The sequence below is a fragment of the Entelurus aequoreus genome, linkage group LG11 (genome assembly GCF_033978785.1).
Source record: "Entelurus aequoreus isolate RoL-2023_Sb linkage group LG11, RoL_Eaeq_v1.1, whole genome shotgun sequence".
Classification (NCBI taxonomy): Eukaryota; Metazoa; Chordata; class Actinopteri; order Syngnathiformes; family Syngnathidae; genus Entelurus; species Entelurus aequoreus.
In genome coordinates this window covers 74,814,985-74,840,517 of record NC_084741.1, presented here as the reverse complement: position 1 = coordinate 74,840,517, position 25,533 = coordinate 74,814,985, and the positions used below count along the sequence as shown (strand labels likewise).

General features: G+C 41.7%; 1 protein-coding gene across 3 annotated transcripts in view; it reads right to left on the bottom strand.

The window, feature by feature from the left end:
- LOC133660470 (aromatic-L-amino-acid decarboxylase-like) overlaps positions 1-25,533 on the bottom strand; it is a 97,645-nt gene that overhangs the window by 26,973 nt on the left and 45,139 nt on the right. For all 3 annotated transcript variants that reach the window (XM_062063993.1, XM_062063994.1, XM_062063995.1), the window contains exons 3-4: positions 23,098-23,211; positions 22,898-23,017 (exon numbers count right to left, since the gene is read on the bottom strand). In XM_062063993.1, coding sequence (XP_061919977.1) covers positions 22,898-23,017; positions 23,098-23,211 — 234 coding nt within the window. The remainder of the gene's footprint in view (positions 1-22,897; positions 23,018-23,097; positions 23,212-25,533) is intronic.

Sequence of the window (25,533 nt, the reverse complement as noted above, 5' to 3'; positions counted from 1 at the left end):
ATTGTACCACACAGTAGCTCAGTTTCAAAGGATGGAAAGGGTAAGGGTGGAAAGGATTAAGTAGACTAAAAATTAACCATAGTAGCATTATAAAATATAACATATATGTAATATTTACATATGTTATATACAGTGTATAATATATACTGATATATTATTTTATTATATTATATTTTTATATAATATATACAATATATAACCCAATAAACCCAATATAGATTTGCAGTCAAAACCTATTTTAGATGCAAAACACACTAAAACACAAGCATTATGTCTTAAGTTAGGTTTGTAATGCTGCATGTCTCCATTGATGGACTTAATGTAAGAGGAAATGGCTTTATTTAGCATGCATGGCGCTTGTTAGCATAACAGGAAACACTCTGGAGGCTGCATGATGATGTCAAGCGTGCATTACTGCCAGACAAGTCAATAAAAAAAAATCATTCAATCAACCCAAAACCATCAGGCAGCATTGACAAATAGTGTTATTTATTTGTACACAAACATTACAGATAAATATAGACCGGGTCCAAACATAAAGGGTTTACCTATAAAATCGGCGAGCTGTCAAATTATTGTTCTTTCACTGTGCAACATATGGGTAATTAAGGAAATATATTTATAAAATGGGTTTGGAATGTGAAAGTAGTGATCATTAGAATAAAGTACAATTATTCAAGAAGACATAGACATACCCAAACCGCCGGGGGGTAGGGGGGTGGACGGAGAGAGGGCCAATGAACTAAACCAGTTCTTTAACAGGTTTGACACAGTGGCTCCGACAAGCTCCTATAGAGCGTTTTCTATTCGGGCTCCAATATTATGGAATGCCCTCCCGGTAAAAGTTAGCGATGCTACCTCAGTAGAAGCATTTAAGTCTCATCTTAAAACTCATTTGTATACTCTAGCCTTCAAATAGACTCCCTTTTTAGACCAGTTGATCTGCCGTTTCTTTTCTTTTCTTTTCTTTTCTACTCTGCTCCCAACCCGGGGTGGACCGCTAGCCTGTTCATCGGATGGGGACATCTCTACGCTGCTGAACCGTCTCCGCTCGGGATGGTTCCCGCTGGCCCCACCATGGACTGGACTTTCGCTGATGTGTTGGACTTTCACAATATTATGTCAGACCCACTCGACATCCATTGCTTTCGGTCTCCCCTAGAGGGGGGGGGTTACCCACATATGCGGTCCTCTCCAAGGTTTCTCATAGTCATTCACATTGACGTCCCACTGGGGTGAGTTTTCCTTGCCCGTATGTGGGCTCTGTACCGAGGATGTCGTTGTGGCTTGTACAGCCCTTTGAGACACTTGTGATTTAGGGCTATATAAATAAACATTGATTGATTGATTGATTGATTGATCTTCAACATGAGCCTTAGGCTGCAGAAAGTACCCACACTGTGGAAAACCTCATGCGTGGTCTCCATCCACAAGTGCACGCGACCCAGCACGTCGAAGGACTACAGGCCGGTGGCTCTAACCTCCCATATCATGAAGACCATGGAGAGGTTGGTCCCATATTTGCCAACCTTGAGACCTCCGATTTCAGGAGGTGGGGGGCGGGGGAGGGGGCGTGGTTGGGGGCGTGGTTAAGAGGGGAGGAGTATATTTACAGCTAGAATTCACCAAGCCAAGTATTTCATATATATATATATATATATATATATATATATATATATATATATATATATATATATATATATATATACACAAACCCCGTTTCCCTATGAGTTGGGAAATTGTGTTAGATGTAAATATAAACGGAATACAATGATTTGCAAATTCTTTTCAACCCATATTCAGTTGAATGCACTACAAAGACAACATATTTGATGTTCAAACTCATAAACACACACACATTCACACACTGATGGCGGGAGCTGCCATGCAAGGCGCTAACCAGCAGCCATCAGGAGCAAGGGTGAAGTGTCTTGCCCAAGGACACAACGGACGTGACTAGGATGGTAGAAGGTGGGGATTGAACCCCAGTAACCAGCAACCGTCGGTAGAGTGGCCGTGCCACTCTACCAACCTCGCCACGCCGTCCCTCGCCACACATGCTGGCTTTTACACTTTGCGTCGATAACAGTCTGGATCGTTCGCTTCCCCTTTGGTCCGGATGACATGATGTCGAATATTTCCAAAAACAATTTGAAATGTGGACTCGTCAGACCACAGAACACTTTTCCACTTTGCATGAGTCCATCTTAGATGATCTCGGGCCAAGAGAAGCCGGCGGTGTTTCTGGGTGTTGTTGATAAATGGCTTTGGCTTTGCATAGTAGAGTTTTAACTTGGACTTACAGATGTAGCGACCAACTGTAGTTACTGAGAGTGGTTTTCTGAAGTGTTCCTGAGCCCATGTGGTGATATCCTTTAGAGATTGATGTCGGTTTTTGATACAGTGCCGTCTGAGGGATCGAAGGTCACGGTCATTCAATGTTGGTTTTCAGCCATGCCGCTTACGTGGAGTGATTTCTCCAGATTCTCTGAACCTTTTGATGATATTATGGACCGTAGATGTTGAAATCCCTAAATTTCTTGCAATTGCACTTTGAGAAACGTTGTTCTTAAACTGTTTGACTATTTGCTCATGCAGTTGTGGACAAAGGGGTATACCTCGCCCCATCCTTTCTTGTGAAAGACTGAGCATTTTTTGGGAAGCTGTTTTTATACCCGATCATGGCACCCACCTGTTCCCAATTTGCCTGCACACCTGTGGGATGTTCCAAATAAGTGTTTGATGAGCATTCCTCAACTTTATCAGTATTTATTGCCACCTTTCCCAACTTCTTTGTCACGTGTTGCTGGCATCAAATTCTAAAGTTAATGATTATTTGCAAAAAAAAAAAAGTTTATCAGTTTGAACATCAAATATGTTGTATTTGTAGCATATTCAACTGAATATGGGTTGAAAATGATTTGCAAATCATTGTATTCCGTTTATATTTACATCTAACACAATTTCCCAACTCATATGGAAACGGGGTTTGTATATATATATATATATATATATATATATATATATATATATATATATATATATATATATATATATATATATATATACATCCTGAAAATATGCAAACAAAACTGTGTTTCGATAATTGATACTTCAAACTTGCATAAATAAATCTTAAGGAATATAACATAACTTGGCTTCTGAGAGCTTCAAAATGTAATGAATAAAATGCTAAAGTTGTTGATAAACAAGCAATTATTTAATTATATATGGTAATTTTTTATGAATTATTATGATCATTCAAAATTCATTATTTCAAATATGTTAATTTTAATGTATAATTCTATGGCTGGATGTAATAAGGAGTCAGAAAAAATACAAATAAAAATACAATTAATGTTGATGTTTTTAGCAAAATATAGTAAAAATGTATTTAGTTGTTTTTTTTTAATTAATAAATATATTTAGGGCCTCAGCCCTGGTTGAATGACGTCACTCGGGCTGCCAGGCGCAAGTGTAGAATGGCAGAGAGAAAATGGAAAAAAGACAGGCTGCATGTGTCCTTTGCCATTTTTAAAGAAAGCTTGTTAGGGACGGCGTGGCGAAGTTGATAGAGTGGCTGTGCCAGCAATCGGAGTGTTGCTGGTTACTGGGGTTCAATTCCCACCTTCTACCTTCCTAGTCACGTCCGTTGTGTCCTTGGGCAAGACACTTCACCCTTTGCCTCTGATGGCTGCTGGTTAGCGCCTTGCATGGCAGCTCCCGCCATCAGTGTGTGAATGGGTAAATGTGGAAATACTGTCAAAGCGCTTTGAGTACCTTGAAGGTAGAAAAGCGCTATACAAGTATAACCCATTTATCATTTATTTAGTTATCCTTTCAGATGACTGTAAAGGCAGAGATGAATATATATCTATCTCAGATTATATCTTCTAACTATAACAACCCCAGAGTTCTGTTTAAAACTATTAACACTGTCATTGATGCTCCCATATCTGTTGGTTTTGATGCTTCTTTTGAATTCTGTGAAAATTGTCTCCATTTTTTCACTGACAAAATTGTGTCAACTAGAGCCATTTTATCTCAGCCTTCATATGACCCTTCTGTTCCACTGAATTTCTCTTCTGTTTTCCATCATTTTTTAAATGACACAGTTAGTCATATGAAGCCCTCTGGTTCTCCTGCAGACTCCCTCCCACCTCGCCTGTTTAAGGAGGTACTTGCTACTATTGGATCAAGTGTCCTTAACATTATCAATAGTAGCCTCTCTTCTGGAATAGTTCTAGTAGAGTTTAAACATGCAGTGGTACGACCTCTACTTAAAAAACCAAGCCTCGACCCCTCTCTCCTCTCTAACCTTAGACCTATCTCTAATCTTCCATACATTTCTAAAATATTAGAGAAGGTTGTCTACAGTCAATTGTTGCCCTTCTTAGAGGATAATGGTATCACTGAGTTGTTCCAGTCCGGTTTTAAAGCCCTCCACAGCACAGAGTCAGCGCTTCTAAAAGTTTTTAACGATATCCTCCTGTCAACTGATTCTGGTAAATATGTTGTCCTGGTGCTTTTAGATCTGTCTGCTGCTTTCGACACCGTCGACCACGCCACCTTAATCACTCGTCTTGAGAACTGTGTGGGCATTAAGGGCGCCGCCCTCAACTGGTTCCGGTCGTACTTAACCGACAGGAGTTTTTGTGTAAAAATAGACAGTTTTATGTCTTCCACAGCTCCTTTACCACATGGGGTTCCCCAGGGCTCAATCCTTGCCCCAATCTTATTCGCGCTTTACCTTCTCCCCCTTGGTTCTATTTTTAGGAAGTACGATATTGCATTTCATTTTTATGCCGATGATTGCCAGATTTATTTTCCCATGGCACAAAATAACACGGTTCAACGTCTTATTGACTGCCTGCACGACATCAAAGCCTGGCTTTCAGCTAACTTCCTGAGCCTAAATGAAGACAAAACAGAAGTTATGTTGTTCGGTCCAAGTCGCTCCCCCTCCCCCAACGTTGACCTCGGCACTCTGACCCCATATCTCAGCGACTGTGTCACAAACCTGGGGGTAAAGTTCGATTCAGATTTTAAATTCGAAAAACAAATCAGCAGCGTCGTACAAAAAAGCTTTTATCAATTACGCCAAATAGCGAAAGTGAAACCGCTTCTATCAGGACATGATCTCGAGAAATTAATCCACGCCTTTATCTCAACTCGTTTAGACTACTGCAATGCCCTGTATGTAGGCATTAGCCAGGCCTCCCTCGCCCGCCTGCAGCTCGTGCAGAACTCTGCTGCTCGTCCGCTAACACAGACCCGCAGACGTGAGCACATCACCCCTATATTAGCGTCCCTTCACTGGCTCCCTGTGCGTTACAGAATCTATTTTAAACTCCTTTTATTTGTTTTTAAATGTCTAAACAACCTCGCGCCAACATATCTCCCCGACCTCCTTCAGCCTTACTGCCCCACCCGATCCCTAAGATCAGCCGATCAGCTGCTACTGACGGTCCCGGACACAAGGCTGAAGCTTAGAGGTGACAGAGCTTTCGCCGCTGCTGCTCCCAAGCTCTGGAACGACCTACCTCTTAGTGTTAGACAAGCCTCCTCTCTTCCTGTTTTTAAATCTCTCTTAAAAACATACTTTTATTCCATGGCTTTTAACACTGAGTGATATCCATCCTGCAATGGCGCCCCATAATACACCTGCTGTGAACCTGTTTTTATGTTTTTATATTTTATTTATTTATTTTTTATCGTGTTCTGTTTGTGTTGAGTTGTGTTTGCTCGGTTCTCGTATTATTTTTAACCTGACCATTGTACAGCACTTTGGCTACCCCTGTGGTAAATTTTAAATGTGCTTTATAAATAAAGTTGATTTGATTTGATTTTTAGGTAAGATAAACATAATAATACAATTTATCTCTAGTCTGGATGATTTAGTTCTTGTTACCCTGTTGTCCTCCCGTCTCTTCCCCGAGGATGGCTCTATGAGCTGGGCAAACGCCTGGAGATGCCCAACGTCAACAACACGGTCGGCGGCCCGTTGGTGCGCAGCTCGCACATCGCCACCCTTTACTTTACCCTCAGCAGCCTGACCAGCTGCTGAGGGTAAAGAAGCTGGTCAGGCTGCTTTACCAGCCTGACCAGCTGGTAAAGCTCGGCGCCAACACGGACGCCGAGAAGATCTTCTCCATCTGCACCATGCTCATCGGCGGTATGCCGGACGCCTCGTATGGAATAACGTGATTGGGCAGCCACGCTGTTTATATCGTGGGAAAGCGGACGTTAAAACCAGCTGTCCTCACTCAGGTCCGCATGGAGCTGGAGGGGGCGTGGCCTCCAGCTCCGGCTGAAAATCGGGAGATTTTCGGGAGAATATTTGTCCCGGGAGGTTTTCGGGAGAGGCGCAGAATTTCGGGAGTCTCCCGGAAAATTCGGGAGGGTTGGCAAGTATGGTTGGTCCTGGAACAACTCCGCCCTACAGTCAAGCCCCACCTGGACCCACTCCAATTCGCCTACCAGCCCCGACTAGGAGTGGAGGACACAGTCATCTACCTGCTGAACCGAGCCCACACCCACCTAGACAAGCCTGCGAGCAGTGTGAGGGTCATGTTTTTTGACTTCTCCAGTTCTTTCAATACCATACGGCCTGGACTACTGAGTGTGAAGTTGGAGACGATGCAGGTGGAGGCCCCCTTGGTGTCCTGGGTTGTTGATTACCTGACTGACAGACCACAGTACATGCGACTGCAGCAGAGCCGGCCCAAGGCATAAGCGTACTACGCGCTTGCTTAGGGCCCCGCGGCCACCAGGGGGCCCCCAAAAGCAATTAACAAAAAAATATTATTTTTTATTTTTTGCATGTACGAGTCTGACTGATGATTTCTAAATGATCAAAGATATATTATTGTACAAAAACACAATTTTAGGTCAACAGAGTGCTGCTGCTGATCTAGGCGTAGTGATTCTTCCTGCCTCTCTTTAAATGTAAAACTGCCTCTGCTGCACCTGTGACGTTGCCGCCTGCCGTGCAATGCCAGTGCGCACTGGGCATCAAAAGCGCAGATAGAGGCAAAACAATGTCACAAAAAAGGACATATCCTTCAGGTGCAGAAAAAAGGAAGAAGAAGAAAGTGGAAGAGGAGAAAAAATGCCATGATAAAGGTATGTTTGCATGACTTGGTAATAAAAAGTTTATCAAAGAGATTTGTAGCTGTAATTAGCTTTAGCTAGGTGACGTTAGCTAGCTAGCGCGGTGCTAGCAATATGTTTTTAGCATCAGGTTACTAGTGAGATATGTTGTTTGCACAAATTGTTTGCAGCAGAGCACGGTAATTTATGTGAGTAAAATAAACATTATTTTTTACATCAACTCATAAGTTATGTGAAACTTCCCCAGGAGCATTGTTAAAATACTTTGGAGGCACAGAATCAGCCCAGAGCCAGTCCACATCCTCAGGCTCAACTGTGAGTGATGAATCAGGTGAGGAAAAGACTGTCACCATACAGTATACATTTAATTTCTTAGTATAAACATTACACCTGAAGGGAAATTAATATAGTCAAAGTATCTAATTAATATGTGTGCCTATATGTATGTATGTATTTATTTCATATTAGGTCCATCTCCATCCTCTACAGTGCTCTCTCACACACCTCCATCCTCTGTGCCCACTGTCCCCTCCATGTCTGAAACAACAGCTGATTTATCTAGTGAATTAACTGCAAAACACCCTTTATAATTGCTCATTGTACTGCAGAACATTCTCAAAATGAAATCTGGGAGTTGTACCCAAATCTTTGCGTAGCTCTGCGGATAGCCTGCACTCTTCCTGTGACTGTTGCATCTGCAGAGCGGAGCTTCTCCAAGCTCAAATTAATAAAAAAACTACTTGAGATCTTCCATGGCTCAAGAAAGACTGAGTGGACTGGCAATGATTAGTATTAATAACAAAGTCGGCCATCAGATTTCTTACAGTGATGTCATAAATGACTTTGCCTCCAGAAAAGCCAGGAAGCACAGGTTTTAAGGAGTGGGTGGAGTGGTGTGGGTGGTGAAGAACAGAGGAACAAAACTGTGATGTGATGGTCAAATGTGTGAATTAAGGACCTTGATTTAAGGTAGTTTATTTTGATTTTTTTCCCCAAAAAATTTTTGCACATCGTTATGTACATTTACATAGTTTTAATATGTAGTAACTTTATATTTGTTTGTAAACCGTTATGTTACCTTGTTTCTGGTAACTCTGTTCATTAATATTATTTAAGTATTTGCTTGATATTTAATTTAATTATGTTGTTTTTTGTACAATTGAATTTGTTCCTTTTTATATATATTTAAGTGATTTTATTGTTGCACTTTATTGTTTTTCTTGCACTACAAATTATTTTTGCACATTGCTGTTTCAGGTTTTTGTTACTAAAAAAAATAAAGTGAATCAGAATCAGCTTCATTGTCCAGTTATGTTTAACACACATGGAATTTAACTTCAGTAGACTGCGCTCTCTTTGTACAAAGTAAACATTAAATATGAACAATTAACTAAAAATATAAACTAGTAATTAAAGACTAATATGTACAAGACTGATGAGACAAGATGACACTTTTACTGTAAATACAAAGCTTTATCACTTGGACTGTTCAACCCCAGGCCACTCTTGTAGCTGAATGTTTTCTACATTTTAAGATTAGGAACCATATGTGGCACTCTGGACATCATTTGTTCATTCATTGGTATTATTTATGTTCATAACTGGGCCACCCCCATATCTTTATAAATGACATGTCATTTGTAAAGACATGCCAGGCTGACAATAGGATAATGTAAACAACACTGCCAGAGCCGCAATGAGTTTATAGTAGGTGTGTGAATGATCAACAATCAATATTATTGGCAGAAATAGAGGGCCCCAAAATCAAATTTTGCTTTGGGCCCCATGGAGGGTTGGGCCGGCACTGGACTGCAGGACTGTGTGTCTGACAGGCTGGTCAGCAACACCGGGGCCACGCAGGGCACAGTCCTCTCCCCCTTCCTCTTCACCATCTACATCACCGATTTCCACTTTCACTCAGATTCCTGCCACCATCAGAAGTTTTCTGATGACTCTGCGATAGTGGGGTGTATTGAGGATGGTGATGATGAGGAATACAGGACACTGGTGGAGGACTTTGTCACATGGTGTGGAAAGAACCACCTCCAGCTCAATGTGACGAAGACCAAAGAGCTGGTTGTGGACCTGGGAAGGAGGAGGAATACTCCGGCGACCCCTGTTTCCATCAGGGGGACGATGTGGACATGGTTGAGGATTATAAATACCTCGGTGTACACATCGACAACAAGCTGAATGGGTCAAAACACACTGAGGCACTCTACAAGAAGGGACTTCCTCAGGAGGCTAGGTTTCTTCAACGTCTGTACAAAGATGTTGAAGATGTTCTATGAGTCGGTGGTGGCGGGCGCCTTCTTGTACGCCATGGCCTGCTGGGGCAGCAGACTGAGAGCAAGGGACGCAAACACACTGGACAAGTTGGTAGAGAAGGCCAGTAACGTGGTGGGAGTGGAGCTAGACTCTCTGGCGGTGGTGTCAGAGAGGAGAAGTCTAGCAAAACTCCTAGCCATTATGGACAACACCTCCCACCCACTACACTCGGACCTGGCGGAGAGAATGAGCACGTTCAGTGGAAGGCTCAGACTCCCAAAATGCAACACGGAACGACACAGAAGGTCCTTCATACCGACAGCCATCAGACTGTATAATGCATATGTTCCTTGACTGCACTTAAATGTAAAATACATGTAGAATATCTTTATATTATTCATATATTATATATTATATATAATATTTTATATATATTATATTATTTATTATTATTATTGTCTATTGTGAGCGAACTGTGGTGCTGAATTTCCCCCAGGGATCAATAAAGTACTTTCTATCCTATTCTATTCTATTCTATAGCTACACTACAGAATTATGAGAGGGGGGAAATGCTGTTATTTATTGTTCAACACAGATGTTATAGCGTCATCAAAATTCACCTGTAATCTGTGACACTTAGCACCAACATTTTGGAAAAAGGATGATGTGATACAAGAAAGCTAAAATATAAAAAATGTATTTGTGGCAGCATAGGAGAAAGTTATGTACAACTTCACTTTTACAGTACGTTTCATTGCCCATAACTTTGATGTGTTCAAGGATCCATCCATCCATTTTCTACCGCTTATTCCCTTTGGGGTCGCGGGGGGCGCTGGAGCCTATCTCAGCTACAATTGGGCGGAAGGCGGGGTACACCCTGGACAAATCTCTACCTCATCACAGGGCCAACACAGTAAGTGTTCAAGGATCCTCTATTTAAATTAGAACTAAGATGTCACTAGTTTTTAAAGACAGGGGAGACTTAACCTGCAGGAGATGCACTAGTTATAATACTATAATAATATTTTATTATTATGATTCTTAATATCCACTGATGATAATCCTATATTAGCTAATCTCTACTTCACACTCTGAAGTATAGCAACATTTGAAAGTTGTATTATCATATTTAAGTGAATAATAACAGGTTATCTGATTATTAACATGAATACTTCTGGCCACTTAATTAAATATGTTGGGACTTCTTTGTGGTAAAAACAAAAAATTGTATTTCTCAACAAAACCTAATTATTTAGGGGGTTTGTCTAGATGAGTGGTTCTTAACCTGGGTTCGATCGAACCCTAGGGGTTCGGTGAGTCGGCCTCAGGGGTTCGGCGGAGTTTAAAACACACCCGACTCATCGTGTAAATACAAACTTCTCCCTTACGGATACGGCAACAGCTGACTGGTTTGCAGGTGTGTAATTTGTTGTGAGTTTATGCACTGTGTTGCTTTTGTTGTTTGAACAAGGTGATGTTCATGCACGGTTCATTTTGTGCACCAGTAAAAAAAAACATGGTAACACTTTAGTATGGGGAACATATTCACCATTAATTAGTTGCTTATTAACATGCAAATTAGTAACATATTGCCTCTTAACTAGTCATTATTAAGTACTTATTAATGCCTTATTCGGCATGGCCTTATTATAACCCTAACCCTCCAACCCTGACCATAACCCTGACCAAATAAATCTAAATTAAGTCTTTATTACTTAGAATATGTTCCCCTAGTGTCCAAATAACTCTAAATTAAGTCTTTGTTACTTAGAATATGTTCCCCATACTAAAGTGTTACCAAAAACATATAACTTTGTCTTGAATCTAAAAAAAAAACCATTGTATTTTTCACTAAAGAAGGGTTTGGTGAATGCGCATATGAAACTGGTGGGGTTCGGTGCCTCCAACAAGGTTAAGAACCACTGGTCTAGATACAGTATGTTCTAGATATGTTAAGCCCATCTTTAAAAAAGCAAAAATCTAATTAATGTTTTTACATGTGTTTTAAAAAGCTGGTTTCAACTATATCTATAAAATAATTAGTTTTTAGTGTGTATGGGGGTGGCAACATTGGGTTTAGGGTGGGATGGGGGCCCTGTTGGCCCAGAATTTGGTGCCACGCCCCTAACGTACTGAATGTACCTTTCCAGTCCCTCATTATAAATGTGTAAGGAGTTCCCGTACATAGAGTAAGTATATTCATTATACCCCTTGTACAGTCCTTATCATGCAGTATCATGCTTCAAACCCTGCTTCGAAAAGTTGTGCACTGCAAAACATGCTCATTGTAGTCATTAATCCTGTCTTCCTCAATTTGATAAGAAAACACATGTTTTATTTATTTTTGTTTTGTAGGTTAAAGTGTTTTATATATTGTGCTCCTTAGTTAATGTTACTGATCAATTTGAATGTATTGTTAATTTTGTTTATATAATTGTATTTTATTAGGATCAAATGGTTCAAGTTGGTGAATTTTTTTCTGTTACACATTATGGCACTGCACACTAATACGATTTTTTTGCCTTCAAGTGACACAGACCTGTTTTTTTGCCAGTTCAAATCTGATATTTTGATATCAGATTCAGGCCACATACCGAGGTAGTCTTTTCAAATGTGACTTCAATCTAAATGCAATGCAACCTGAATACAACCTGAATGTGATTTATTTCGTCAGCTTTGGGTGCGCAAATAATAGGCTATATGTAGTATATGTATGTATGTATTTTGATTCCGAAGAAATAGCGATTGTGGAAAGACCGGAATTGACGCTGTGGCGCATTTGCTTACATGTGAGTTGAAAAATAAAGCTCCCGTAAAACCACACTGATGTCCGTGTCTCCTCTACTTAACAGCCATAAAAAGATTACAACCCTCCCAAATATATTACACTATATTCATCCATTCATACATTATTACAGTGTTCTGTTACTTTCATTTACTTTTACATAAAAACACAGGTTTTTAAGGTGTTACGACCTTTATTGTATTTTGTAGTAGCGACTTCCTCCCGGTCAACTTCCTTTGCTTTCACTTTATCGAAATGTGCATGCAAGTGACGTCGCGGTCAAGTTGGGGCCACATTGGGGCCTGTGCGCGTTTACATTGGAGTCTGATAAAAAAAAAATCACATTTTACTTGCAGCGGAAACAGTCAGCTGGAAAACATCTGATCTAAAAAAAATCCAATTTGGCCCGCTTTGACCTGCAGTCTAAACATGGTCTAAAAACAATGTTAAAAAAGTTATCATTTGTTGTAAGTTGGTCTATATTTCTTTGTTTGTTTGTTTGTTTGTTTTATTTAATGTTAATAAGGATACAATGTTATGTGGAGGTGTACTTATAACAATTTTATAGACAAATGATACTATTTATAGACAAATGATACTATTTATAGTCACAGCAGAGGGTAGACGGGCGAAATGCTTCCTTGGAGGGGCGTAAGATAAAATAATTGAGAAGGACTGCCCTAATACAAGGATATCATATTAGTAATATGCAGTCAGGGGAGACAGGTGAGGCAGAACCTAAGTAATAATAAATATCAATAATTAAAATAGGAAAAGTTGACGTGCTACAATTGCATAACATGTATGTAAATATCTCATACATTTCTTGATAACGTCAAATGTCCTCTGTGTTAATAAAGGGGTTATAATAATCGGGTGGCAATTTGTCATCACAGCTCTCATTAACTCTGCAGTAGAGAGAAAAGGCCAATTGTTGCCATAGTGAAGTAAAAAAAAAAGCTGCTGGACAGAAACAACAACACAATGAACCAAATGAGCATGCACACACACACACACACACACACACACACACACACGCACACGCACACACACGCACACACAGGTGGTCATAATAGAGGGGCAGATGAAATGATCTATCATGAGAGTGCACTCTCATGCTCCACTTCTCACCATGGACCCTCTCACACACACACACACACACACTGATGCATTAAAGTGACGCCACAGTAACCAAACCCAGCACAGACGCTGACATCTCAGCTTGACAACGTCTGACACATTGGAAGGTAATTTCCTGCCAATTTTCAGCTGGTGTGTAGGAAAACAAAAGGACAAATCAATGGAGGACAAATTGATGTCAAACACGGTGAGCTGCCCACATTTTTATTACAGAACCTAGAAATGTATTGCTGTCGAGCAGGGCCTCTGAACCTTCTTGACTCCAGTGTCCAACTTTTCCACTACTGCAGGGGTCGAGTCCAACTCAGATATTACCACTGAATTAGTAATCTTACTCTTGATTTTAATCGTATTCAATAATTGCATCTAACCAACTTTACAACCTTGTTAAATGATATGAAACCATGTGTTGATCACAAAGATTATTATTTATTTACACACAAACTATAGGCTTAGGTCAGGCTGATGAGAAAAATAAGTAATAACCAAATATACTGCATAAGAAGGTAATCATAAATAACTGATGAAAATAAATGTACCAACAATTATGAAAAAAAACAACCCTAAATGAAAAATGAATATGTTTATTAACTTAACTGTCAATGAAATTAAAGTGCAAATGAAAATACAGCTTCATCACTTCAGTCATATTTTGCGCTTAACAAATGTCTGGTTGGCACTCAGCATCAAGGGTTGGAATTGGGGGGTAAATCCAGGGGCGGATTAAGAAATTTTGGCCCCCTGGGCCTGACATGGTCTTGGCCCCTCAACCCCCCGCGCGTGTGGGCGCACACACACGCACGCACTATGCAAGAAATACTGTATACTGTGAACAGACATGCACACTGTACTGTACAGAAGAGTGCACATACTGCACACACACTATTAGGTATACCACACAGACACTGACAAGCACAGGTTTCACACAGACACAGGGGGAGGGGATAAATGGCCTAAAAATAAACATTTTTGAAAATGATTACGCCCACTTCAGTGATGGTGCATTGGGTCATTTGAGAGATATTATGTATTGGAAGTTGGTAGCTATCATGAAATAAACCCCCCAACCCACCCAAAAAACTAAATCGGACATGATTTTTGCCCCCTTTTCCTCCCTTCTATCATTAAAAATAAAATAATATCTTAGGAAAACACATTGGCATAACGGCAGCTGTGCAGCAAATTGAGGCTCAAAGTCTGTATCTATTTGTGGTTAAGCTTGAGGAGAAGGAGAAAGGTAAAATGATAACATGCATCGGAGAGCACCACAAAGAAAGGTGTAGGCCAGTTCATGGCACAAGGGCTGCATGCAGGTCAAGATAGCCCATTTCCAAGAATGCTATAGTGGCTGGACAGGCACTGGACATGTCCTGAACTCAGTGTCAGACGTGGCTGCCGAATACTTGGATGAAGTGAAGCAGCTGACAGATCTCATGCTGCCCCATCTGAAGACTGTCCTGGCCAGGCAGAGGATGGATGAGGAGACCTTCCCAATGGACCCTGTCAGTGAACAGGCTAGTAACATTGATGGCACCCCTGTGCACAACATTGGGATGGAGAGACAATGTGGCAAGGTGGACTACAAACTGAAGAAGTTGGGCACACTGAACGCAGTCAATAGGTCAATAATTTTACAGAAGAGCCAGGAGCTTCAGAGGTTTCAAGGCAGCAGCACAAGCAAAAAGGGAGGTTGAACTCAACTGGAGTAAATTCATGAAGGCAAAATTCGAGAGTAGGGCAGATGAGAAACAAGAGATGGCTCAAAGAAAGGAGAGTAAGAGACTAGACATGCTGGACACACTGAAATCTTTTGATGGCCCCTTCACGATAGTGGGGAAGTTGAAAAGTTCCTTGTGGATGAAAGTCTGCACAAGAATGCAAAGCTGCAGAGAATGAAGCTTGAGGTTCAGTTTGCCAGAGAAAGCACCAAGCTTCTGCCTAAAGCCAATCCTATCTTCACAATCCAGGTGACACTTCCCAGAAATGGCAAAAGTGCAATTCTCCAAGTCATAATGGATACTTAGAATTTTATGGTGGTGGTAAGTATTCATGAAAACAGGTAGCCTAACATTAGTGAATGGGTGAATTCTGGAAATAACCTAAAAATCTTACACAGTGCACCTTTAAGCAAGGGGTTTCTTTCGTGCTTTCAATTTTGCAAAATCATCCACCACATCATTGAAGTCCAACTCTCTTGTCAGCTCACTCTCAATTGCCATTAGAGATAACGCATTTAATCTTTTCTGAGTCATTCTTGTGCGCAGCTCATTTTTTACTCTTGACAAAAGAGAGAATGAGCGTTCTCCCTCACAGTTACTGACCGGTAGAGTGAGAAAAATCTGTAGCGCAATGTATGTATTAGGAAACGTAGGCTGTAGTCCAAAATGTATTATTGTTTTGAGCAGTCCTGAAGGGGTCCTCTCCTCATCAGTGTTGTTGAGCTGTATAAAAGATTTGAACTGTATAAGCTCCTGTCCAAGACTTTCATTGAGGTCAGATGGGTATGATTCAGTGAGAATCTTGGCCTTGTGAAGGACTGAAGCATTGGACTCTGTATCCAAAGAGAAAAGGACACTGAACAAATTGTTCAGATGTTTGTAGGCCTCCAGACGGTGATTAAGGCTTGAACTCAGTTGATCAATAGAGGCAATAAATGTCTCTATTTGAAACAGTTGCCTTCCCTCAAGCACAACATCTGGGGATGCTGATTCATCAGCAAACTTTTTACGTTTCCTCGTCCGTTCAGCCCTGTAAGATGGGGTGCCACCCAACATGTTTAAGGCTTTCTGCTCAAAATGATCAAATAGATCTCTTTGGGAGAGAACAAAGGTGCGCAGAGATTCCAGCAATCTAACTGCTGTACCAAGGTCCATGTCTGCTTTTTGAAGTTGCAGACTTGTGGCCTGAAATCTGGACAGAACAGTGTCCCAAAAGCCTGCCATGAAGGCCATCTCAAGTGAATCCAGCTTCCGCACTAGACTGTCAGCTTCAGTTTGTGTGTCTCGTTTCTCTGTGTCATCAGTGGAAATAACCTGTAGTGCTGCTTTTATTTTACTGTAGTTCTGCCACAGTGCTTTGGTAGATTCTGCACGGCAACTCCAACGCGTGTTGGATAAAGCTTTAAGTGTGAGATCTATGTTGGAATTGCCAAATACCCTGTCCCATCGGTGTGTGGATGCAGTTGTGAAGTTGTAAATAGACTGAATCAAGTCAAAATACTTAGAGACTTCATTTCCACATCTGTCAATGCTGTTGACTCCCACCAAATTCAAAGAGTGAGCTGCACATGGAATATAGTGTATTAATGGGTTGCTTTTCTTTAAGTGAGCCTGCAACCCATTATACCTCCCTGACATGTTGCTGGCATTATCATAAGCCTGCCCCCTGCAATTTGACAGCTCTAACCCTAGATTTTCCAACACAGACATGACACAGTTAGCCAAACTTTCACCTGTATGGCTAGTAATGGGCTCAAAACCCACAAAGCGTTCAACAACACTGCCCTCTTTGCTAACAAAACGGAATATGAATGTCAATTGGTCCACATGAGATAAATCTGGGGTTGAATCCACAATGATAGAGTAGTATTTGCTTGCTTGCAGTTCATCTGCTATAGCCTGTTTGGTTTTTGCACCCATCAATTCAATGAATTCCTCACAAATGGTGGAGGACAGATATGAGGTATTACCTCGACCCATCTGCCCAAACTTTCTGATGTGATCCTTTAGAAAGGGATCAAATTCAGCCAGGACCTCCAGAATACCAAGGTAGTTCCCATTGAGAGGAGACCCTAACGATTCATTTTTACCCCTAAATGCAAGGCCCCTTTCTGCAAGGAATTTAATGACTGCAACAACTCTTTGTAACACCTGCCTCCAATAGCTGCTCTCTGCCTGAAACTGTTTGAACAGGTCTGCATCAACTGTGGCACCTTTGGCGCGGTTCAAGACTGCTTGCATGCAGGTTATGTGCTCAGCACTTCGCTCATGTTCACCAAATCTTTCTGAGTGTTTCCAATCACAATAGCCTGTCACAAAAGAATGCATTTTTGGGGAAAACAGTTTGCATGCAAAGCAGTAAAAATTACCAGTAGAGGGAGAGTACATCAGCCACTCTCTTTGTACTCGTTGTCCATTGGGCAAGTGTGAAGTAAAATGTTCATTGTTTAGGCATCGGGTTTTGCCTCCTAGCCCACTGTTCCTCACAGAAGCTGGATAATGGCTGTGACGGTTGTGAAATGATTTTGCACCTCTTTGAATAAGAACTTCCTTCATTGACTCAGTGAGGGTCTCAGCCCATTTAGCGGGATCACTAGGTAGAGTTGTCACTGTAGATGGTGTTGAAGAAAGATTCAGCTCATTTTCTATGCTGTCCAGAGGTGCAGTGACCTCACATTCATCCGAGCAACTGGCTACTGCTGAATTGGTTGAATCATAAGCATCAGAAGCATTTGGTTCAGTGTCTACACTTGTAGTGGTCTCAGGATCTTGGGAGCTACATGCTAGCTCAGGTGCATTGCTAACCTTAGCTGAATTTGCAGTAGCATTTATAGAATTGCTTTCAGCAGATGTCTTTGTACTGAAGAAGCTGGAGATATTTGGAACACTCTCAAGTAAAACTGATTCCTTTTTTTTCTTTTCTTGCTGAATTTTTTTTCTAGCTCCTCCACTTAAACGTTTATGATCCATATTTCCCTTCTTTCTTTGCACATTGGCTCTTTGCCTATCACAACAGATAAACCAACTATGTGTGTGTGTGTGTGTGTGTGTGTGTGTGTGTGTGTGAGTTTGTTTGTGTGTTTATGATCGGTGCTGCTTCCTTCAAGTGTGTGAGGTGATTTAGAAAACTAGCAACCCAGCATCAACACTCCAAAGCAGAGAATAACAGCTTACTAGCATAGACAATTGAGAGCAGAGAATCAACTGATTCGTCTGATAGACAGCAGGAGAGCAGAGTGGTCAGTGATGATCGAATCAAGAAAATGTCTAAATGGCAAGGGAACAGACTGATTTGTACTGAGGAGAAAGAGAGAGAGAGCCAATTACAGTGAAATATATTCCAAAAGAGCCAAGTGACTAGCTGAAGGCAGGGACAAATGCCTTGGAGTGACCAAGAAGAGTGCAAAGTACCAAATGGCAAAATGTGGGAAGACCAACAGGAAGATCTGCTTTTACCACTTATCTTCACAACCAAAAAGTCGCTAAATGATGTTTTTAGTCGCTAGCCAGGTATGGCCAAAAGACGCGAAATCTAGCGGCAAAGTCGGTCAATCACACAGTGAAACAAATAATTTTAAAAAGATAGTAATCGTACAATGTCTTGTACTTTTGTCTTCTTTCTTAATATTTCTCAAAGGACACCAAAATGTCGCTATCTGCAGGCAGCTTGCTAGCTATGATGGCAGCAACAATGTACCTTAGAGTGACTGACCAACAAGAGCTCAAAGTACCTAATGGCAAAATGTGGAGAGACAGACACAATAAATTGCATTAAGATGAAGAGAACTGTTGCTATTATTAATCTTAACATCAACCAGAAAGTCGCTAAATGTCACCAGCCAGGTATGGCCAAAAGTCGCTTAATTGGCCACACACAGTAACAGAGAAACTAACAAAAAAAAGATCATAAAGATAATAGTTGTACAACTGTGTGTACTTTTGTCTTCTTTCTAAATATTTTCCCAAAGGACACCAAAATGTTGCTATCTGCAGGCGGGAGCGTGCCTATGTTCCCCGGGTCCTATGTTCCCCGGGTCCTATGTTCCCCGGTTGTTCCTGGGTCTTTGTATGCGACCGGGGAACTTAGGACCCTTTTTCTAAAAAAGGGTCCTATGTTCCCTGCATTGTATCTGGCGAAATTGCGAAATTGTGCCCTGACCAAAACCATCCCTAAACCTAACCTGTCACAGGGCGTTGTGGAGCACTTTTTTTTGGCGAAATTGTGCCCTGACCAAAACTATCCCTAAACCTAACCTGTCACAGGGCGTTGTGGAGCACTTTTTTGGCGAAATTGTGCCCTGACCAAAACCATCCCTAAACCTAACCTGTCACAGGGCGTGCGGCAGCAGATAGAGCAACTCAAACGCGAACTTCCTTCCTTCGACAACTTAAACGCGTCTCTGTCATGCGTGTCTGCGTGCGTCTTACTTAGTCGCGCATTGGAAGCAGCGGGGAACATAGAACCCTTTTCTGGAAAAAGTGTTGTACGTTCCCCGCAGCGGGGAACATAGAACCCTTTTTTTTAAAAAGGGTCCTTAGTTCCCCGGTAGAGGGGAACATAGGACCCGGGTAACATAGGGACGGGGAACATAGGGATGACCCGCTGCAGGCAGCTTGCTAGCTATGATGGCAGCAACGATGTCTGCCAGACAGGAGAGAGTGGTCAGTGACGATCGAATCGAGAAAATGACAAAATGGGTCAAAGACCAAAAAGTTATTAACTGACAGCAGTGACAAATGTCAGACTGTAAACTTTCTCGAAAGAAAAGGACAAAATGGGAAGATGCTGATAATAACAGCAAAATGGAAAATATAAGAATTTCCAAGTAATGCTCAACTCAAGTGTGTGTGTGTGTGTGTGTGTGTGTGTGTGCGCGCGTTAAACTTCTTGTTGAATGATTTCAAATTATCTCTGAGTCTGAACTGAGGGAAAGGAAACCAAATTTTGAGCAGTCTCTCACGAGTTCAAAATACCAAATGAGGAGATTCTAAAAGAACAGACCGGTTTATGAAAGACTTGATGGGGGAGGGGCACAGCTAAGAATACTTGAGTGAGATTCTGTGATCCAAATTCGAGATAGAGCTTTTTGATAATGATAATTTGTCAGAGTAAGGTTGTGTAATCAAAATTTGAGAATGAGCTTTGTCAATCAATCAAGAATATTTGCATTAAGTTCTGTGATCAAAATTCAGAAACAACCTTTAATAATTGATAAAGAATATGTGAGTGAGGTTGTGTGATCCATCCAATTTGAGAATTAGCTTTGATAATAATGATTGAGAGCCTCTGGCCCTCTGTGGATCATGGCCGCGGGGCCAATTTTGCCTGGCCCCTTGGGGCCTCTGTGGGTCGTGGCCGCGGGGCCAAGTTGGCCTGGCCCCTTGGGGCCTCTGACCCTCTATGGATCGGGGCCAAGTTGGCCTGACCCCTCGGGGCCTCTGGCCCTCTATGGATCATGGCCGCGGGGCCAAGTTGGCCTGACCCCTTAGGACCTCAGGCCCTCTGTGGGTCGCGGCCGCGGGGCCAAGTTGACCTGGCCCCTTGGGGCCTCTTACCCTCTATGGATCGTGGCCGCGGGGCCAAGTTGACCTGGCCCCTTGGGGCCTCTGGCCTTCTGTGGCTCGCGGCCGCGGGGCCAAGTTGGCCTGGCCCTTTGGGGCCTCTGGCCTTCTGTGGGTCGTGGCCGCGGGGCCAAGTTGGCCTGGCCCCTTGGGGCCTCTGACCGTCTATGGATCGTGGCCGCGGGGCCAAGTTGACCTGGCCCCCTGGGGCCTCTGACCCTCTATGGATCGTGGCCGCGGGGCCAAGTTGGCCTGGCCCCTTGGGGCCTCTGACCGTCTATGGATCATGGCCGCGGGGCCATGTTGGCCTGGCCCCTTGGGGCCTCTGGCCCTCTGTGGGTCGCGGCCGCGGGGCCAAGTTGACCTGGCCCCTTGGGGCCTCTTACCCTCTATGGATCATGGCCGCGGGGCCAAGTTGGCCTGGCCCCTTGGGGCTTAAGATTATTATTTTTGCAAAAGTAGTTTTGCTTGGGTCGCGGCCGCGGGGCCAAGTTGGCCTGGCCCCTTGGGGCCTCTGGCCCCCTGGGCCTGGGCCCGGTAGGCCCGGTCATTAATCCACCTATGGGTAAATCACCAAAATGATTCCCGAGCGCGACCGCTGCTGCTCACTGCTCCCCTCACCCCCCAGGATGTGAACATGGGGCTGGGTGAAATGCAGAGGATAATTTCACCACACCTAGTGTGTGTGTGACTATCGTTGGGACTTTAACTTTAACTTTAACAGGGTTATTGAAAACTTTTTGGCTTGGGGGCCGTATTGGGCTAAAAGATTTTGTCGCAAGCCGAAAGCTGACTGCATGTAAAGTAACAATATTATATATACAAACGTATATAACCTTTACATACAGTATATATGTGTGTATATACTGTATATATACATATACAGTATATCTATATATAGATATATTTACAAAACCCAAAACCAGTGAAGTTGGTTCGTTGTGTAAATGGTAAATAAAAACAGAATACAATGATTTGCTAATCCTTTTCAACCTATATTCAATTGAATAAACTGCAAAGAAAAGATACTTAACGTTCAAACTGGTAAACTTCGTTATCTTTGCAAATACTAGCTCATTTGGAATTTGATGCCTGCAACATGTTTAAAAAAAGCTGGCACAAGTGGCAAAAAAGACTGAGAAAGTTGAGAAATGCTCATCAAACACGTATTTCGAACATCTCACGGGTGAACAAGCTAATTGGGAAGAGGTGGGTGCCATGATTGGGTATAAAAGTAGTTTCCATGAAATGCTCAGTCAGTCCCAAATATGGATGTAGCCCCATCCTTGTTTGTGTCACTACTTTGTCAACAAATGTGTGAGCAAATTGTCGAACAGTTTAAGAACAACATTTCTCAACGAGCTATTGCAAGGAATTTAGGGATTTCACCATCTATGGCCAGTAATATTATCAAAAGGTTCAGAGAATCTGGAGAAATCACGGCAAGGCCGAAAACCAACATTGAATGCCCGTGACCTTCGATCCCTTAGGCGGTACTGCATCAAAAACTGACATCAGCGTGTACAGGATATTACCACTTCAGCTGAGGAACACTTCAGAAAACCACTGTCAGTAACTACAATTTGTCGTTACATCTGTAAGTGCAAGTTAAAACTCTACTATGCAAAGCGAAACCCATTTGTCAACAACACCCAGCAACGCCGCTGGCTTTACTGGGCCCGAGCTCATCTAAGATGGACTGATGCAAAGTGTTCTGTGGTCTGACAAGTCCACATTTCAAATTGTTTTTGGAAACTATGGACGTCGTGTCCTCTGGACCAAAGAGGAAAAGAACCATCCGGATTGTTCTAGTCACAAAGTTCAAAAGCCAGCATCTGTGATGGTATGAGGGTGTATTAGTGCCCAAGACATGGGAAACTTACACATCTGTGAATGGTGCACCATGAGTGGGAAAGCTTGTTTGGATTGGGTCATATATAAACATGCTGTACTGTGTATGCTTTGATGTGCAATTCATGGTCATTACCCTGAATTACTCACGATGTCTGCAAAATGGCGGCAAAAGTGGCAGCAATCGTACTGTCAGATATCTAAAATTAAGTTGGTGGCACCCCCCGGACCAGATTTCTTATCAAACGTGTGAGGTCGAGCAGGCCAAAATGAGTATGTAGTTTTGACAGCCCTGCTCCATGACTTTAGTTGGAGACTTCTGTTTGTTTGATATTTTCATTATTGCCACACGTAGTGGACAATAGGCCTAATGGTTAAGAAACACTGCTGTAGATGACCACAGTTTAACCCATTGGTTACACATCACAGAGAAAAGAACATATTTCCTTAAATTTCTCACCTGGATGACTCCTCCTCCATGTCCACTAGTTCCAGCTAAAAAAGACTCCGGTAGCTGCAGCATCTTCCCCAACCAGTCTAACATTACTGTCTCCAGCTCTGTGCAAGCCGGGCTAGCCGCCTATAAATAGAGAAAAGCATGATGACAATTAAGAAAACAAAAAAAAGATGATTCTCGGGGTATCAACATAGTTTGTTTACCCAAGAGAATCCAATGCAACCGATTGCTCCAGAGAGCATGTCTGCCAACATGGCAGGATAAGAGGACGCTGCAGGGAAGTAGGCATAGAAGTATGGACTGTGCCAGTGGGTGATCTGGAATGAGAGGACACATTTTAGATGTAAACAACAATCTTGGAGTAGAAAAGACCTCCCAAGGCTGTAGAATTGTGAAATTGTACGTATGAGAGGTGTGAAAAGTCATGACATGACAGGTGGTACTGTTGCACTCCAGTCTTGTGCAACATTTTTAACCACCCCAGTCCCACTGCAGCACAGCACAACAACACTTAAACACCTAAAAGGTGAATTCAAAGTCCCAGATGTTCACCACAGACCTCCGAACATCATGTGACTACTTTTTTTTTTACACCGCCATAGGGTTGTACGGTATACCGGTACTAATACAATTATGCGGTACTAATGAATTGAAAAGGGTTCTATACTACCTTTGAAAAATACCGGTATTTTTTTTCATCCGCATGCTGCCGTGCGGCAGTGACGTTGCTGAGCCGAGGAGCATGTTGAGTGTGCCAGCGCGCACACACTCACAGAGTGCACAAGCAGAAACAGTGTGGGCAGGAAAAATGGCTGATAAAGTCAATTATACTAGTTAATAAAGAGAGTGAGTGAAGCGTAATTTGGAGATATTTCAAGATGAGGCTTGATCGATACCACCTTTGCGACGCCAAAGGTGGTATGATTAATCTCGATATATATATGATTATTAGTTTTGTGTCACCTGGACTATTGTTTTATAGTCTGGGCGTCTGCTGCAAGTGGTGAGATCAGCAAGCTTCAGATTGTCCAGAATAGGGCAGCAAGGCTGTTTCTGGTTTGTTCACTAAGAACCAATGTTAACCGAATGCATGCTTCTCTTTCCTGGCTAACAGTGCAGAACAGGTTGTCAGCTGATACTCTGATATTGTTCAAATCAGTAACCGGTAGCAAAACTCCTGCTTTTCTCATGGCCCAAATAGTTTACAGTAGCACTATACATAATCATAATACCAGGGCGTCTAGTGAGGGGCATTTTGTACTCCCTCGTCCCAGGAAGAATGCTTTGCGGAAATATTTTATTTATAGATCTGTATCGCTCTGGAATAACCTGCCTCGAATTCTCACCGGCATTGAAAGTAAACAGGTTTTTAAAAGGAAAGTAATATTTTATCTGAGTCTGTAAATTAGTTTGATGATTTTTGTTTGGTTTTGTATTGTGTAGTTATATTTATATGGTAATTATTATTCTGTGACTATTAATTGTTTGTTTGTTTTCTTATTGATGCTTTTATTTTTTTTCTGTATCGTGTAGTTATAATTATATCCTTTTACTTGTAATTGTATTGAGTTTGTGGACCCCAGGAAGACTAGTGGGTTGTTGTGGCAACCAGCTAATGAGGATCCTTAATAAAAATCAAATAAAATCAAAGTATTACAAGCTTTGCTTCAGACTTAGTTCAATATTTTGATAATCATCGAGACTTGTTTATCCTAGTTTACGGCAGACCATATGTAATATATGAAATTGTAAATTGTTCTTTAAATGCAACAATAAAAGCCCAATGTGTTTAATGCCTTTACATTTTTATTTTAATGTTCTAAAATTGTTCTTTGAGTGCAATAAAAACCAGATGTATCGCAATATTTTTTCGTTAAAATAGACCCCAAAATTATTATTTTTTATGATACCCTTTATTTTGAAAAGTATCAAAATACATTTTGGTACCCGCGGTACCAAAACATGGGTATCAAGACAACCCATTGACCACCATGTTCAGGAGAAGCCGCAGCCAATCATACTCGGTTTAAAGCATATTTTCATCACACGGCTATTGAATGATAGAACAAAACACTTAAAGCTTGATCTACAAAAATCCAAATGACAAGTGCTAAATAGCAAGTGCAAACTATAAAATTGCATGGACTAGTAGTGGTCGTGTTGCGGATGATCTACCAAGACTGTGTGTACGATTGATACCTGTGGTTTTTGCAAGTATACCAGCTGTAAAACACTCATTTCACTCCACATATATGGCATCAGATGTTTCATCATGTTGTTGACTTGCAACACACAAATATAATATTTACCACCTTTTCTGGGCTATATTGAAGTGGATCTAGACAACAGAACCTACTTTTAGTATGCTAAAGGTGCAAACTGCACGTTTAGGTTTTTTTTGCCTTTTATTCACAATCCTCTCTAGTGGGACAAGAACACACACTTACTTGCTGGATCTGCTTATCACTCAGCTTGTAAAACTTGTTGCTCATTCTCTGTATATTCAGGCTAAAAAATGTATAGTTGTGGATCATCATTTGTCCCAAAGTAGCGTAAATTCCGGACTATAAGCCGCTACGTTTTTTTCTACGTTTTGGATCCTGCGGCTTATAGGACGGAGCGGCTAATTTATATATTTT